General features: G+C 46.2%; 1 protein-coding gene across 3 annotated transcripts in view; it reads right to left on the bottom strand.

The window, feature by feature from the left end:
- The window catches only part of slc24a3 (solute carrier family 24 member 3), a 466,872-nt gene that overhangs the window by 10,129 nt on the left and 437,681 nt on the right, over nucleotides 1–19,062 (bottom strand). For all 3 annotated transcript variants that reach the window (XM_070888804.1, XM_070888803.1, XM_070888805.1), the window contains 3 exons: nucleotides 17,998–18,271; nucleotides 15,139–15,305; nucleotides 11,235–11,349 (listed from right to left, as the gene is read on the bottom strand). In XM_070888804.1, coding sequence (XP_070744905.1) covers nucleotides 11,235–11,349; nucleotides 15,139–15,305; nucleotides 17,998–18,271 — 556 coding nt within the window. The remainder of the gene's footprint in view (nucleotides 1–11,234; nucleotides 11,350–15,138; nucleotides 15,306–17,997; nucleotides 18,272–19,062) is intronic.

A 19,062-nucleotide genomic window follows, 5' to 3' on the forward strand; every position in this document is an offset into this window, starting at 1 on the left:
CGGTCTGCACCTGGGCAGGATCGGAACCAATGTCCGAGGGGGAGTGTTTGCTCGTGCTGTTTGGGAGGAGTTAAACTAATATGGTAGGGGGATGGGAACCTATGCAGGGAGACAGAGGGAAATAAAATGTAGACAGAAGCAAAAGATAGAAAGGAGAATAGTAAAAGTGGAGGGCAGAGAAACCCAAGGCAAAAAATAAAAAGGGCCACTTTACAGCAAAATTCTAAAAGATCAAAGTGTGTTAAAAAGATAAGCCTGAAGGCTCTGTGCCTCAATGCGAGGAGTATTCGGAACATGGTAGACGAATTAACTGCGCAGATAGCAGTTAACGGATATGATGTGATTGGCATCACGGAGACATGGCTCCAGGGGGACCAAGGCTGGGAACTCAACATCCAAGGGTGTTCAGCATTTAGGAAGGATAGACAGAAAGGAAAAGGAGGTGAGGTGGCGTTGCTGGTTAAAGAGGAAATTAATGCAATTGTAAGGAAGGACATTAGCTTGGATGATGTGGAATCGGTATGGGTGGAGCTACGGAATACCAAAGGGCAGAAAGCGCAAGTGGGAGTTGTGTACAGGCCACCAAATAGTAGTAGTGAGGTTGGGGACAGCATCAAACAAGAAATAAGGGATGTGTGCAATAAATGTGCAGCAGTAATCATGGGCGACTTTAATCTACATATTGATTGGACTAACCTAACTGGTAGCAATGGGGTGGAGGAGGATTTCCTAGAGTGTATTAGGGATGGTTTTCTAGACCAATATGTCGAGGAACCAACCCGAGAGCTGGCCATCCTAGACTGGGTGATGTGTAATGAGAAGGGACTAATTAGCAATCTTGCTGTGCGAGGCTGCTTGGGGAAGAGTGACCATAATATGGTAGAATTAGAAACATAGAAACATAGAAAAATAGGTGCAGGAGCAGGCCATTCAGCCCTTCTAGCCTGCACCGCCATTCAATGAGTTCATAGCTGAACATGAAACTTCAGTACCCCATTCCTGCTTTCTCGCCATACCCCTTGATCCCCCGAGTAGTAAGGACGTCATCTAACTCCCTTTTGAATATATTTAGTGAATTGGCCTCAACTACTTTTTGTGGTAGAGAATTCCACAGGTTCACCACTCTCTGGGTGAAGAAGTTTCTCCTCATCTCGGTCCTAAATGGCTTACCCCTTATCCTTAGACTGTGACCCCTGGTTCTGGACTTCCCCAACATTGGGAACATTCTTCCTGCATCTAACCTGTCTAAACCCGTCAGAATATTAAACGTTTCTATGAGGTCCCCTCTCATTCTTCTGAACTCCAGTGAATACAAGCCCAGTTGATCCAGTCTTTCTTGATAGGTCAGTCCCACCATCCCAGGAATCAGTCTGGTGAATCTTCGCTGCACTCCCTCAATAGCAAGAATGTCCTTCCTCAAGTTAGGAGACCAAAACTGTACACAATACTCCAGGTGTGGCCTCACCAAGGCCCTGTACAACTGTAGCAACACCTCCCTGCCCCTGTACTCAAATCCCCTCGCTATGAAGGCCAACATGCCATTTGCTTTCTTAACCGCCTGCTGTACCTGCATGCCAACCTTCAATGACTGATGTACCATGACACCCAGGTCTCGTTGCACCTCCCCTTTTCCTAATCTGTCACCATTCAGATAATAGTCTGTCTCTCTGTTTTTACCACCAAAGTGGATAACCTCACATTTATCCACATTATACTTCATCTGCCATGCATTTGCCCACTCACCTAACCTATCCAAGTCACTCTGCAGCCTCATAGCATCCTCCTCGCAGCTCACACTGCCACCCAACTTAGTGTCATCCGCAAATTTGGAGATACTACATTTAATCCCCTCGTCTAAATCATTAATGTACAATGTAAACAGCTGGGGCCCCAGCACAGAACCTTGCGGTACCCCACTAGTCACTGCCTGCCATTCTGAAAAGTACCCATTTACTCCTACTCTTTGCTTCCTGTCTGACAACCAGTTCTCAATCCATGTCAGCACACTACCCCCAATCCCATGTGCTTTAACTTTGCACATTAATCTCTTGTGTGGGACCTAGTCGAAAGCCTTCTGAAAGTCCAAATATACCTGGTTCTCCTTTGTCCACTTTACTGGAAACATCCTCAAAAAATTCCAGAAGATTTGTCAAGCATGATTTCCCTTTCACAAATCCATGCTGACTTGGACCTATCATGTCACCATTTTCCAAATGCGCTGCTATGACATCCTTAATAATTGATTCCATCATTTTACCCACTACCGATGTCAGGCTGACCGGTCTATAATTCCCTGTTTTCTCTCTCCCTCCTTTTTTAAAAAGTGGGGTTACATTGGCTACCCTCCACTCGATAGGAACTGATCCAGAGTCAATGGAATGTTGGAAAATGACTGTCAATGCATCCGCTATTTCCAAGGCCACCTCCTTAAGTACTCTGGGATGCAGTCCATCAGGCCCGGTGGATTTATCGGCCTTCAATCCCATCAATTTCCCCAACACAATTTCCCGACTAATAAAGATTTCCCTCAGTTCCTCCTCCTTACTAGACCCCCTGACCCCTTTTATATCCGGAAGGTTGTTTGTGTCCTCCTTAGTGAATACCGAACCAAAGTACTTGTTCAATTGGTCTGCTATTTCTTTGTTTCCCGTTATGACTTCCCCTGATTCTGACTGCAGGGGACCTACATTTGTCTTTATTAAGATGGAGAGTGACAAAGTTAATTCAGAAACTAGGGTCCTGAACTTAAGGAAAGGTAACTTTGACAGTATGAGGCGCGAATTGGCTAGATTAGACTGGCAAATGATACTTAAAGGGTTGACGGTGGATAGGCAATGGCAAACCTTTAAAGATCACATGGATGAACTTCAACAATTGTATATCCCTGTCTGGAGTAAAAATAAAATGGGGAAGGTGGCTCAACCGTAGCTAACAAGGGAAATTAAGGATAGTGTTAAATCCAAAGAAGAGGCATACAAATTAGCCAGAAAAAGCAGCAAACCAAAGGACTGGGAGAAATTTAGAATTCAGCAGAGGAGGACAAAGGGTTTAAGTAGGAGGGGGAAAACAGAGTACGAGAGGAAGCTTGCCGGAAACATAAAAACTGACTGCAAAAGCTTCTATAGATATGTGAAGAGAAAAAGATTAGTGAAGACAAACGTAGGTCCCTTGCAGTCAGAATCAGGTGAATTTATAATGGGGAACAAAGAAATGGCAGACCAATTGAACAATTACTTCAGTTCTGTCCTCACAAAAGAAGACACAAATAACCTTCCGGATGTACTAGGGGACCGAGGATCTAGTGAGAAGGAGGAACTGAAGGATATCCTTATTAGGCGGGAAATTGGGTTAGGGAAATTGACGGGATTGAAGGCCGATAAATCCCCAAGGCCTGATAATCTACATCCCAGAGTACTTAAGGAAGTGGCCCTAGAAATAGTGGATGCATTGGTGATCATTTTCCAACAGTCTATCAACTCAGAATCAGTTCCTATGGACTGGAGGGTTGCTAATGTAACACCATTTTTTAAAAAGGGAGGGAGAGAGGAAACGGGTAATTATAGACCGGTTCGCCTGACATCAGTAGTGGGGAAAATGTTGGAATCAATCATTAAGGATGAAATAGCAGCGCATTTGGAAAGCAGTGATACGATTGGTCCAAGTCAGCATGGATTTATGAAAGGGAAATCATGCTTGACAAATCTTCTGGAATTTTTTGAGGATGTAACTAGTAGAGTGGACAAGGGAGAACCAGTGGATGTGGTGTATTTGGACTTTCAAAAGGCTTTTGACAAGGTACCACACAAGAGATTGGTGTGCAAAATCAAAGCACATGGTATTGGGGGTAATGTACTGACGTGGATAGAGAACTGGTTGGCAGACAGGAAGCAGAGTCGGGATAAATGGGTCCTTTTCAGAATGGCAGGCAGTGACTAGTGGAGTGCTGCAGGGCTCAGTGCTGGGACCCCAGCTCTTTACAATATATATTAATGATTTAGATGATGGAATTGAGTGTAATATCTCCAAGTTTGCAGATGACACTAAACTGGGTGGCGGTGTGAGCTGTGAGGAGAACGCTAAGAGGCTGCAGGGTGACTTGGATAGGTTAGGCGAGTGGGCAAATACATGGCAGATGCAGTATAATGTGGATAAATGTGAGGTTATCCACTTTGGGGGCAAAAACACAAAGGCAGAATATTATCTGAATGGTGGCAGATTAGGAAAAGGGGTGGTGCAGCGAGACCTGGGTGTAATGGTTCATCAGTCATTGAAAGTTGGCATGCAGGTACAGCAGGCGGTGAAGAAGGCAAATGGTATGTTAGCCTTCATAGCAAGGGGATTTGAGTATAGGAGCAGGGAAGTCTTACTGCAGTTGTACAGGTCCTTGGTGAGGCCCCACCTGGAATATTGTGTTCAGTTTTGGTCTCCGAGTCTGAGGAAGGATGTTCTTGCTATTGAGGGAGTGCAGCGAAGATTCACCAGACTGATTCCCAAGATGGCTGGACTGACATATGAGGAGAGACTGGATCAACTGGGCCTTTATACACTGGAGTTTGGAAGGATGAGAGGGGATCTCATAGAAACATATACGATTCTGACGGGACTGGACAGGTTAGATGCGGGAAGAATATTCCCGATGTTGGGGAAGTCCAGAACCAGGGGACACAGTCTTAGGAGAAGGGGCAGGCCATTTAGGACTGAGATGAGGAGAAACCTCTTCACTCAGAGAGTAGCAAACCTTTGGAATTCCCTGCCGCAGAGAGTTGTTGATGCCAGTTCATTGGATATATTCAAGAGGGAGTTGGATATGGCCCTTGCGGCTAAAAGGATCAAGGGGTACGGAGAGAAAGCAGGAAAGGGGTACTGAAGGAATGATCAGCCATGATCTTATTGAATGGTGGTGCAGGCTCGAAGGGCCGAATGGCCTATTCCTGCACCTATGTTTCCACAATCTCTCACAGCTTGGTGTCTTGCGCAAATCAACTATTTTGCATTGAGACTGCAATTCCAGATCATTTATGTATACTAGGAACAACAGACATCCCAGCATGGACTCCTAGGCATCCCACTCAATAACTTCCCCCCAGTGTAATCCAGTGTCCCTTATAATGACCCTCTGCTTCCTTCCCAATAGCCAGTTATTAATCCATGTCCCACTCCAGGGCAGTGCTGAGGGAGTGCTGCACTGTCGGAGGTGCTGTCTTTCAGATGAGATGTTAAACCGAGGCCCCGTCTGCCCTCTCAGGTGGATGTAAAAGATCCCATTGCACTATTTCGAAGGAGAGCTGGGGAGTTATCCCGGTGTCCTGGCCAATATTTATCTCTCAATCAACTTAACAAAAACAAATTATCTGTTCGTGGTAATTTGGCTGCTGCATTTTCCACATTACAACAGTGACTACACTCCAAAAAGTACTTCATTGGCTGTAACGCGCTTTGAGACGTCTGGTTGTCATGAAAGGCGCTATATATATGCAAGTCTTTCTTTTCTTTTTTCATGTCTTACGCTTGCTACCCAATGTCCTTTGTGAATTAAGGAGTATTTTGGAAACTGTATAGTTTTCCCTTGTTAATGTGGGATGTCACCGCCTCAAAAATATCCATGAATTGCTCAAAGTCTGTGAAGTGAAGAAGTTGCATTGGCTTTTATTTATTAGGTTATTGTTATACAGATACTCTTCCATTTTGTTTCTGCTTATTAATTCCATTAATGTTCTAATTATAATGTCAAGCAAATGGGTCTGTAGTTGGCAAAGTACCCTGGTGTATACTACATCCACCCTAGGGGTTTATGCGTTTGCAGTCCCTACATCATATCTGAAACCTCTACTCAATAATGTCAAAGCCCCAGAGCACACCTAAAGCGTGTTTGATAACACCCGTCACCCTTCGCTGGATTGGCCTGGATCCGCTCCTCACATTCTACAGCTGTTCCTTGGACTTGCTCTCTTATCTGCACCGGTCCTGTGGATCCAAGGCACCATTAACCTGCTCCCTGGTCCTCTGTGCTCTGGGTCTTTGGGTTTCACTCCCGCTGCTCCTCATTCCTCTGTTGATATACTGGATCCACAGATGTGCATTATCAACACCAAAGCCACTACTCAGTGGACAGCTAGATTAATCTCCACTGGCTCACGGTCGGCTTTACCACCAGACAACCTACAGCACTGCGCTCACTGACAGTCTGCCCCTTGAATAGCTCCTGGGCTCCCTCACCTTCCACCTCTGTCTCTGAACCTGGACATGGTTTGTCAATGTTCCAAGTTAGCTCCACCCTGTACATCAGTAAACTTCATCCCATCACAGGCCCTCTGACTTTAACTTTGGACTCCCTCATATCATCTCCTACCTTTCCACTGTTTATAACTAGGACACATCACTCCTCATCTCTGCCATGCCTATGTAACCTGAATTCCCTCTGTGTCCACTCGTGTGCACATTTTGACTGCCGTTCTGTATTTGAGCCCATTACTTCTTTCTCCCTTTTTCTTTTCTTTTCTTGATAACTCTTGGGCCTTTCCCTCCTCAATACATCCACCCCAACTTCCCTTGGACTCTGCCAGCGGATCACTGCCCCTCTCCGCATTTCCCTCCAGAATGTCAGAACCAGGGGTCACAGTCGAAGGATAAGGGGGTAAGCCATTTAGGACCAAGATGCAGAGGAACTTCTTCACCCAGAGAGTGGTGAACCTGTGGAATTCTCTACCACAGAAAGTTGTTGAGGCCAATTCACTAAATATATTCAAAAAGGAGTTAGATGAGGTCCTTACTACTAGGGGGATCAAGGGGTATGGCGAGAAAGCAGGAATGGGGTACTGAAGTTGAATGTTCAGCCATGAACTCATTGAATGGCGGTGCAGGCTAGAAGGGCCGAATGGCCTACTCCTGCACCTATTTTCTATGTTTCTACCCATGGATAAAGCCCTTGCCCTCCACACAAATTTTGTGGATGATTGCCTTGATATTGTGACTTTGACAAAAATTTGCCTGCTGCACCCATCTTCCCCTTGCCTACCAAGCCAAACTTCCCCCAAGGTTCCTCCCTGCCTTAGCCAAGAACCTGTGTCTCTCTCCTATCTCCCCTCCAAGCTCATTCTGTCCATGAGACCCATCTCCTTTTTCCTTGACCCCATTTCCACTAATCTGTTGACCAGCCAACTTCCATTCCTGGCTCCCATGGTAGCTGATATTGTAAACAGTTCCCTGTCCTCAGGTACTGTTTCTTTTATTGCAAAACCACCATCATCCCCCTCTTCTTAAAAAAACATTTCTGATCTTTCTGTCGTTGCAAACTACCATCCCAGCTCCAACTTCCATTTCCTCTCCAAAATCCTTGAACATGTTATCGATCCCAAATTCGTGCCCATCTTTCCCACAACTCCATGTTTGAATCCCTCCAATCAGGTTTCCGCCCCTGCCACTGCACGGATACAACCCTCGGCAAAGTCACAAATGACAATCTCTGTGACTGCGGCCTTGGTCACCATCCTTCCTCATCTTGTTTGTTGCCTTTGACATAGTCTGTCACACCATCCACCTCCAATGCCTCTCCTGTTTTCCAACTCATTGGGACTGCCCTTGCATGTTTCCATTCTTACTTATCAAACTGTAACCAGAACATCGGCAGCAATGGCTTTTCCTCCCGCCTCTGAACCGTTACCTCTGCAGTCCCTGAAGGATCCACCCTTAGCCCGTTCCCATTTCTCATCTGCACACTGTCCCTCGGTGACATCATCCAAAGACAGAATGGCCTGAATTTTAACGGGGAAGGCGGGTTGGAGGGGGTGGGGATGGGTTCCAAGGCGAGGTTTGACTTGAATGGGAAGCTTGTGTCTCCCACCTGCAGCCAGCCAGAATGAGAGGCTGGCTGACTGCGGGCTCGGCCTGGAGGAGGGGTGGAATGTGGGGGTTTGTGAAAAGATCGGGGTCAGCCTGGAGGTGATCGTGCAAAGATCAGGGACCTGGAAGAGCGGGCGGGTGGGATGGGGAGGCAGAGATTGTGGGCCTGGAGGAGCAGGGGGTTGGGGGAGGAGCAGGGGGCAGATGCCTTGTGGGGGAATTGGAGGCCTAGGGAGGGGGCAGGCCTGGTGGGGGGGTGTTGTGGGCAGAGGGGGGGTAATCGGTTGCCTGGGGCGGGTGATCGGAGGCCTGGGGGGGGGGGGAGGAGGGGGGTAGAGAAGGATCTAGGGGTGGAATCGGAGGCTTGGAGGGGAGGGGGGTGCTCTGAGGCCTGGTGGGGAAGGGAGTGGGAGAGGTCTGGGGGTGGAATCGGAGGCTTGGAGGGGGATGGGGTGGGGGGGGAGTGGTGATAAGACCTTGTGAGCATTAGGTAGGGACCTGGATCCAGGAGGTAAGTGTAAAGGTATTCTCCTCCTGGGTCCAGCCAGCCTTGTCTTCCTTTAGCTGACGGATTTCACGAGGCCTGCAAAACACGACCAGCTAAAGTTAAGTACAAAATGGAGTTTAAAGCAGAGGCTTCCAGCCTCATTATAATATTTAAATATACGTCCTGTCTCCTGGCAACGGATTGGATGCCCGGCTCCATCACTCATCCATCAAAACCGGAATGGGCGGGTTGGAGGCGGGTTCAGGTTGGGATTCAGATTTTTAACACTAACTACCCCCTATCCCATCCATTTTTTAGGTTAAAACTTCCCCAATGTCACGTGTACGCTGATGACACCAGCTCTCTCTACCCCTTCACTACCTGTGGTTTCAGACTACTTGTCCAACAATCGTTTCTGGGATAGCTGCCATTTCCTCCCAAGATTGAAGCCATCATCTTTGAATGTTTACCAAAACTCTCTATTCTTGCTACCAATTTTAACCCCCACCTTGTCCACTGTTTCAGGCTGAACCAGACTGTTTGCAACTTCAATATTCTACTTGACCCCATGCTGAACTTCCCACCCCATATCATCCCCAGCACAAAGACTGCCCACCTCCACCTCCATAATATTGCCCGTCTCTGTCTGTCTGCTGATGAAACTCTCATCCATGCCTTTATCACCTTGACTATTCCTGGCCTTACTCCAGACTCCATAAACTTTAGTTCATCCAAAACTCCGCTGCCCGTATCCTGACTCGCAGCAAGGCCCGCCCACACACCACCTCTGTGCTCGCTGACCTACATTGGCTACTGCTTTGAATTTAAAATTCTCATCTTCCTGCTCAGTTCCCCACATGGCCTCAGACCTCCGTATGTCTGTAACCTTCTCCATGCCTCATGTGCATCCCCCACTCATTTCGCCCCACCATTGGCGGCCATGCCTTCAGCCATCCCGGCCCCAGAGTGTGGAATTCTCTCTGCCTTCTTCCCTTCCCCTCTTGCTTTAAGACCCTCCTTAAAACCCACCTCTTTGATCAAGCTTCGAGTCACCCCATCTAATATCATCTTCTTTGGATTGGCGTTGACTTTTTTCTGATAACACTCCTGTGAAGCATCTTCTGACTTTTTTAATGTTATAGGTGCAATATGTTGTTGTTGAATGGTATATTGTTCAAATGAACCATCCCTTGGTCATTCTCATGCAATGAAGTTACAGGCAACTCTCGATTATCCGCACACGGATCCAACGGGAAACCATTGTACCGAGATTTAAAATTTCGGCCTGGGAAGGCATCGGGCCGGTGCGTTCGGAGTCCTTTCAGCCCGGGAAGGCATCGGGTTTTAACTTTATAATGTCAATCGCTCTAATGGAGAAATTGTTTACCCGGCATAGCCCAATCCCCGAGGGACCCAGATAATCGAGCGTTGCCTGTAGTTTAGCCTCTGTTGCCCTGACTGAAGAACCTTACGTGTTCACTAACTTGCTCAACTGGCTTCACAAATCTCCTCCCGTAAAGCTTTGCAAAGTTTGCAGAGAAGGAAGAGAGTGGTCATGGAGTCGGAATAAGATTATACAGAAAGAGAACAAAAAACAATTGGGCTGCCAAGAAAATAAATGGAAAATGGATGGTTTGAATGAAGTATACTCCAGGGTATTTAGAGAGACAAGGGAGATATTTAATGGTATCAATGTTTTTTGAGGAGGTTACATCCCACATTGATAGAGGCAAATACCACAAGATGTACCTGGTCTCCAAGCACTTCAACTTCTTCCTTGACAACCTTCTTGATGTTGTAGTACTGGAGCAATTTGAGTTATATTTGCGTTAGCTGCTATGACCCTTTTTCGTTTACTCTTCGCAACTCAAAATCTTAAAAAAAAATCTTTTTCTGTCTTTGTGGACCATTTAGGGGCATATCACTGAGCCTCACTGGTCACATCTAAGGTTTAAATTAATGTTGCCATTAATTTGCACTCAACCTGGTCTGTGGATACGAACAGATCTTGGTGCTTTGACAGCAATAAAGCAACAACCCCAAGATCTGCTTGTTTACCAAACCTCCGGGTACACAAAATTCTAATAGGATAGACCAGGGAGTAAGAAATCGAAGCACAAGTAGAACAGAATTGCTTGCATTTTGTGGGCCGGACTGCCATGGCTCACAGGCCGCATATGAGCAATAATTCGGTGAACGTTCACAGTAGTGCAGCAGTAGGTTGATGTCTGAATTTTAGGGTTAAAGGGCGTTGTTGAGATAGAAAAGAGGGATCTTTAATTTCATCAGGCCTGTAATCATGCTGTGCCTAGACTGGGAGAGCTCGAGGCTGACACTGGGTGCCAAAAGTGCCCCATTCACCCACCATGACATTCCTTATTTTAATGTGTACAAATAGACTAATGAAAATAAAATCCATTGGCAATGTACAGAAAGATCTGCACCGTGGAATATGTGGATGGGAACTATACCATGGAATTGTACCATATTCTTAATAAGATGAACAGATATGCTGCAACACAAACTGAGCATTTAAATCAATGACCAAATGGCAAAGCATCTTGTATATTGCTCTCAGTGCTAAGCCCGAATGTGGTGAAGGCCCCACTGCACTATACTGTTAACCTCACTCCACAGGACAGCTGGTGTGAGAAATAGGGACTGGGGCATCGTTGCACGAAAGGGTTCTCTTCTGAGCATGTACCAGAATAGAGAGGGCTCTTCTCTCGATCGAACCTGTACTAAACCTGGATTGGGAGTCCTTGATACTGATTCTGAGTGCCTGATATATGAAGAGTTCCATTGTCCAGCACTAACATCTGAGTGAGTACAAGTTAACAAATCAAAACATTCAATACACTAACATTTTCTTTTTAAGTTAAGGAACTTCCCCCAGTGCTGTGCTTACCTTGTCTGGCAACGATAAGGCTGGCCATGCAATCCGGTACGCTCGTTCCAGCTGCCAGGAAGGTGATTCCCATTATAACATCAGGAATTCCTAGTGTGTACCCGATTATTGTGACCTAGACAACAGCATATTGCTCTTAGTAACTGAACACAGCATTCTGAAAGCCTTTTTTGGGGGCTTTCAATAGAGAATTAACTTGTTTACCATCGAGCCACCAGTTACAGCTCCAGCTTACACCTGTGACGGACCACAGTTGGACATACGTTTTTGCCTTTTATGAATTCATTTCCGAATAGATTTATTTTGGTACTACAGATCACGTGATTTTCAAGCACTTAGGCATTCATGTCTCCCAATCCGTCTCCAAAACTCCTCGGCTATGAACGTTAATCCTGTGCTAAAGAGCTGCAACTGTGCTTTCCACTATGCAGAAACATTGCTGTGCTCTGCCTTATTTACGGTCTGAATCACAGCTCTCAACTGGCATGTACAGAATAAACTATCGAACTTGCAGTGGATTAGCACCAAGTCCTTTCGCTCCTGGGACCTGGGGGGGGTTGAACTCAGCCCAAAGTGATGGGGCTCAACATTTCCTCAAGTCAGCTGCAAGAGTGTTAACCTTCCAGTCACAACCCAAGCCCGAATGTGGTGAGGGCCCCACAGCACTATACTGTTAACCTCACTCCACAGGACAGCTGGTGTGAGAAATAGGGACTGGGGCATCGTTGCACGAAAGGGTTCTCTTCTGAGCATGTACCAGAATAGAGAGGGCTCTTCTCTCGATCGAACCTGTACTAAACCTGGATTGGGAGTCCTTGATACTGATTCTGAGTGCCTGATATATGAAGAGTTCCATTGTCCAGCACTAACATCTGAGTGAGTACAAGTTAACAAATCAAAACATTCAATACACTAACATTTTCTTTTTAAGTTAAGGAACTTCCCCCAATTCAAATGGTGTTAGCCTTTTCAACCCAGTATTTGTGAATTATAAAATATTTCAAGTTAATTTTTTAATGTCTAGTTGATAAACGTTCCAGGATCTAAAATTGTATCTTGAAATTCCAAGAAAACAGTGTCTTCTATTGGTCCTTAAAGGGGAGGGGTGGGGTGGAGGAGAGTAGGCACTGTAAAGTCTTTGACAATATTCCATAAGCTGATCAATGACTACACAGTTTAACCTGTGGCACAACACAATCACTCGTACATTTTCCAAACGGAAGAACGGAGAAGATGATGGAATGCAAGCCTGCAGCTGTGTCTAATTTACACTATGGGTTTTGACCTCACAGAGAGTGCCTTTGTAGCAAAGTTAAAATTTGGATCTCCGCACCAACGGTTCCATCACTTATTACACCTGGCTGGAGAGTTTTGGATCCCATCTCCCAGTTTGTTGGCTTCCAGGACACCTGGTCCTCGTAATAGCGGTTAACACAACACCACGTACATGGCACAACAGCTGCTTCTCATCAAACAGCTATTTTCCAAACTTCAGGGAGATGGTTTGACTTCCCTTTCACCAACAAAAAAATGACCCCCTCCAGGGAACAAAGAGAAAAACAGAAAGCGAAACGTTAAAATAATTTCACATTGTCTTGATCCTGACTTCACCTCATCATCAACCCCAGTCCAAATGGGGTGCCGGCCCCAGTGCACAAAACTCCCATAAACTGTTAACCTCGCTCTGCAGCACAGCTGGTGTGAGAAATAGGAACTGGGGCATCGTTGCATGAAAGGGTTCTCTTCTGAGCCTGTTCCAGAATAGAGAGGGCTCTTCTCTCGATCGAACCTGTACTAAACCTGGATTGGGAGTCCTTGATACTGATTCTGAGTGCCTGATATAGGAAGAGTTCCCATCGCCTGCAAGTCCTGGATTGAACGAGGCTACAACAATGAGATCTCACCTCTACGGAATGGGTCACAGCTCACAGGGTGGGCTGGTTTCACTTATATAAATACAATCGCACCGTTTGATCACTTTAAATAGTCTTCCTCTGCACATTCCCCAAATGCTCCTACTTTCTCAAGGTGAATTTTCCAAAGTGGGATTCCTGATTCCACCCTGACTGAAAAGTCTTTTTCACCCCCTGCCCCCCACCTCTGCCTCTAATTATCACCCCTCAGTGCAATAGCATTGAGTCCTTGCAATGTGAGATGGAACTGAGCTTTGGGCAATAGGTTTTGCACTGCCGAGCAAATGATGGCCCTCGGTAAAATTTAATAACGGTTATAGCTATAAACGTGCTAATGAAAGATATTGTTCTATCAGAGCAAAAAACACAATAAATACAGGGTACTTGAAAATATTATGTTTTTATGAAACCAGTTACTGCTTGCACACAGGAATGTAGTAAGAGAGAACAGATTGTGCAACATGAACTTTGCTGGATGGAAGTCTATACTTATACATAATGTCATGAGATTGTGAAATCCCAGCTCTACAGCTGGATTGGGTGTGGGCCCCAGTATACTATAAGCCCACATGGTTAAGCAGGCAGCAATCTGGGAAATGCAGGGGGATTCCTGGGAGACAATGGGAATGTAGAGAGAGGGACTCAAATGGATCACCAAACGAACAAGAAATGTTTACCCGATCTAGCTGAGGTGCTCTTGCAGAGAGCCAGCACGGGCTCGACGGGCCGAATGGCCTTCTTCCGTGCTGTAACCATTCTGTGATTCTATTCTATGATCACGTGTACTTGTGAAATGGGGAGCATGTTCTCACAGTGAGGCAATCAATGATGTGACTGGCACAACAACATGGTTCACTATTGGATATTAAGGAAATCAAGGGATATGGGGACAGTGCAGGAAAGTGGAGTTGAGGTAGAAGATCAGCCATGATCTTACTGAATGGTGGAGCAGGCTCGAGGGACCGAATGGCCTACTCCTGCTCCTATTTGTTATGTTCTTATTGGGCTGTGGCTAGGCAGGCAAACTGCCTCTGAACTTAGAGGGTTCAAACAAAGGTCACAAGAAGCATATTTGTTCTGTTGACTATCAAAGGAATGGGAAGGATGTTATGTTCTCTGCTGATGTAATGGGCTGGACGGTGATTCCTATCAACTGAATGGCCTGGTCGGTGTCCAAAGGTGGATTTAGGCCCAAAACAGACTGCCAGAAGAACTTCCTGACAATGCACCTTCAACATTTCTTTTCACATTTTCTCTCCTCCTCTCCTGAAGGCACTGACTCATGGTGGGTACAGTTTTAACAGGTACAAACTATCCCCCAGTACAGTACCATTCTCCATGTGTGAACCTAGACAGTGAGTGCTCCTTAACTGTGAGAGAGGCATCAACGCCAAGCCTAATCCTGTCCCCATCCAATGTCTGCACACACACTGATTCGCCGTGATCAGGAGTCGGAGCCATGGCTGATTATCTCATTACGGCAGCCAGGAGTGGGAGCAATTTTAACCCTACTCGCTCAGCAGAAACCTGGCGAGTGGGCAGGCAGTTAAAATCGCCCTGGTTCTTACCTGTCCGAAAGCCGCCATGATCGCAACATCCACAATTTTAACCTGCTCTCCTGAACAGGCAGCAAGGACACCTGCCCAGAGCCAACAGGGTCCTTCTTTACATATGCATGTTGCGGCCCGATGACATAATTGAGACCCGACTGTAATTTTAACTCGGGCCTGAATGGGGAATCCACCTGGAGTTAAAATCAGGACCAAATGAAACAGACCGATAGTGCCCACCTTACCCGAGGTCAGGTAACTCAACACAGACCAGGCATTGAACTGGGAACCATCACAGGGAGTGTCGGGCATCAGCCGGGCCATCAGGGTAGCCAACAACGAGTCTCCGTCACCCCTCTCCAATAAAACAAGCTCGAAAAGGTTGAAGAAAACACGAGCGGCAGCCTATTCCTTATAGCTCTTTGTGAAGCTTGCACTTACCATCCACACCATCATGTACGAGAAAACGGCAATCCACAAGGTCGCTGCGACGAACGTGAACATGAAGTACTTCTCCCAGCGAGGCTTGGCACAGTTCGGGATAGTGAAGTACATCATAAAGCACAGCGGCCAAGCGATCGCCCACTTTATCACATCCCACATTCCCACTGCAGAGAGAGACAGAAGAAAAGTGGCTCAACCTCAGACAGAGACTTTCACTTGCAGCGATCTCAGTAGGTGGGGGACAGGAAGATGCTAAGGCCAGTGTTCTGAGCGTGGGCTGCCAGCGGATAGTTTGGCCTGGCAGGGAATTCGCGGGATCACCACCCATGATCTACTGCTTCTTGAAATCAATGGATGGCGGTCAGCTGAGTACTCGGGAAATCAACCCTATTGGGCGGATCATCAATATAAACCCCCAACCCTCCCGATCAGACAATTATCATCATCTTGTCACCACCTCTCTCACTTAAACCTCTCTCCCTCACAACCTTTCTTGTCGTCTAGTTTAATCGATATTACTGTGGTCAATGCTCCTCTAAACGTTTGTCTATTGCTCTACCTTAATTCCACATTCATAGCTCGGCCGCTTTCCCTCCTCACTAGTTGGAACTCAAGGCCCTGAAATTCGGCAGGGCCTGACCCCTGCACCTGATTGGTGAGGCCCAAGGCACCGCACCCCCCTGAGAAATTCCTGGACAATCCGGGAGGATCAGCAACACCTAATGTTTGACTGATTACTCACATTCAACACGTGTCAATCAAACTGCAGTCAGAGCTAGTAAACAAATCATTGTGGAATACATTAATTTTAAAGGGGCATTGTCTTCCTAAAATTATTTTGCAATCCTTTTAATAAATAATTGAGATGGAGTGCCAGCAGAAGAGAGCACCACTTTCCTCAATGTCCAAATGCAAATGCCAGGTGATTTGTTGCATCATGTGTTTGTAAATAGAATCTTTTTTTCCATCTCCTTAAAAGGATGTTTTTTTTTTAAACCAAGCTTGACAAGTGACTGTTAGTTGTGGAGATAAAGAACAAGAGTATTATTAAAAATTCATTTTCGGGATATGGCCGTCGCTGGCAAGGCTGACATTTATTGCCCATCCCTAATTGCCCTCGAGAAGGTGGTGGTGAGCCGCCTTCTTGAACTGCTGCAGTCCGTGTGGTGAAGGTACTCCCACAATGCTGTTGGGTAGGGAGTTCCAAGATTTTCACCCAGCGACAATGAAGGAATGATGATACATGTTCAAATCAGATGCGGTGTGACTGGGATGGGAAACTGAAAGTGATTGTTTTCCCATGCACCTGTTGCCCTTGTCTTTTTAGATGGCAGATGTCGCGGGTTTGGGAGGTGCTGCCGGAGAAGCCTTGGCGATTTACTGCAGTGCATCTTGTGGATAGTGCACACTGCAGCCAGGAGACCCAGCTGCTCTGTACAACTTAGTTTTTGTCATACACAACTCAATTTGTCTTTCAATCTAACGTTCTGTGTATGTTCAGGCACTGTTTGTTTGCACAATGTCAGCCATTGACAATGCTGCTTTCTGAGTGGTATTATTTTTTGATGCAGTTTTTTTGTTAAGATTACAATGCAAGTTGAGAACTAATCTATGATTGTCACATCTTTGTCCGTCAGAAGAGAACAAATATCTTCGAGCCACGTGAGGGCCAGGCAGCAATCAAACAGAAGACACATTACACAGCAACAACCAGAAAACACCAGCCACCAAATGCTCAGAGTGGGAAAGGGCCAGTGTGAAGCCAATACTTGAAATATTAAGAATTTCCAGCATGGTTCTAGTGTCTTTCCACATGTTCCTCTGCAAACTAACCAAGCGAGCACCGAGGTACTCTGTGTTCTCCTGTGATGTGACTTATGGTGACAGTTCGGAGTTAGAGAACTTGGGCTGCAGCAACCTGTTCTAGGTTCTATCTTCGAGCGCATCTCAAAGTTGCCAACTGTGGGGACCACATATCCAAGAAGCCTGAAATGGGCCTCTCCTTGTGTGGAATCTGTCACTGGTTTTCTTCAGTATTTATTCATGACATTGGAAAAAAAGTTGAACAACCTCCTTTTCCCATTAATGTATTTGAATATTAACCTAGGGAGAATATGAACTTATTTGGATCAAATTGTGCTGTGAGTTACAGCATATGAATGTGTTAATGCGTTCACACGCCTATCCTCTGTTATTTTAACAAAGGTCTTCACCTGTTTGTGGGAGCTTGCTGTCCGCAAATTAGCTACCGAGTTTCCTGCAGTACAACAGGGACTATACCACAAAAGTACTTCTTTGGCTGTAAACTGCTTTGGGACGTCCTCAGTTCGTGAAAGGCGCAATATAAATGCAAGTCTTTCTTAAATAAACAGATTAAAATCACGAAGGAGTTTCATGGGAATGTGTTTACCTGTTTAAATGCTACTATTGCACAGCATGATTTCAACCCACATGATAATAGCAGAGCAGAATCAACAGCCTGCCACTCAAACGCCAAACATTACAGCATGGAATATAACGGCAGAGGGAGGTCTGGAGCACACTGTAGTCCTACATCATGCCATAAAAGTATCAGCAGAGGGAGCTCTAGGGCAGATCCTGCAGGCACACACATTCAATGTACAACAACCATCGCACGAGGAGCAACAGAACAATATAGCATCTCTCACTCACTGGGTCACAGTGAACCTAACAGCACTGGGAGCAGCATGCACATTTAACAGTGGAGGGTGCTTTGGAACAGACCCACATAGACCATCCAAGTCCCTCCCCACACTCTTCCACAAGAGTTTCAAAACCAATCTACACTGAACTGTGGGACAGCCCCTCGTAAAAGCCCCCCCCCCCGCAACTCACCGGGTAAGTGGAATGGCACATAGGGCCCCTCGCCTTCATCCTCCTCCTCTTCCTCTTCATCGTTTTCATTGTTCTGGTTGTCCTCGTTCTCGTTCTCGTTCTCCCTCTCTGTGCCGGCCTCAGTCCTGTCCACCTCCCTCCTCTGGCCGTTTACGCTCCTCTCGGTGGAGTTGCTCGGCCCTGTTCCATTCTCGATGTTGTGCTTCGCCGGCATTTTAATGGAAACCTCGGGTTCTCCGTTGGAAATGCTCTTGCTGCTGATCAGCCTTTGTCTCTGGAATGCAGAGGACAAGTAAGTGGGCCACATTAGTACCGACTACAATACTGGCTGAACGCTAAAAGCACAGATCTATGTTTTCATGCGGAACTGCTTTGATTTGTGGCTTCAGAAACGAGAACGGAAAGTTTAAGAAAGCAATCGTAAATCCACAGGGAAAGGAAAAAAATGATGGCTCAACTGTCAGGCTTTTTGGCTTAATAAAGATCAAGTTAGCACAGGCGTGACATCTTCTACAGGCAATTACTGTAATGACTTACAGCTAACGTCACGTTGGATGCTGCAGCCTCCTTGATACATGGGGACAGGACTTGTTTTTGGTACAGTGCCTACCACCTACACCGTCTGCACTTATCACCAGCCTATATCGGGCACATGGCGCTAACCATTTGTCATTACCATCAGAGTCAACCACAACGTTTATAACACGTTAATCGTGCCGGCTATTTCGGGCTGTGTGGGAGATGAAAGCTTTGCCACCTCAGTGTTCACAAGTTGCTATCAGCCCACTTTAATGCTGATGAATTGATTAGCTCTCTAACAAAGACCTGCAACCCTTCAATTACTTCCATGTGATGCAATGGCAAATCAAGTCCGTAGAGGGCTCAGGAGCAATAGTGAAAATCACAATGATCCAAAGATGGTGACCTGGGGAAAATCCACGCAGCAGTTTTACCGCGGGTAAATCGCATTAACACCAGCCCACCCGCTACAAGCGGCGGGGACTGTATGTAATTCTCACTGGATCCACGCCCTTCATCTGCTCTGGCAGTTGTAGCAGTAAGTCA

This window comes from Pristiophorus japonicus, chromosome 9, assembly GCF_044704955.1.
Source record: "Pristiophorus japonicus isolate sPriJap1 chromosome 9, sPriJap1.hap1, whole genome shotgun sequence".
In the NCBI taxonomy this organism is placed as follows: domain Eukaryota; kingdom Metazoa; phylum Chordata; class Chondrichthyes; family Pristiophoridae; genus Pristiophorus; species Pristiophorus japonicus.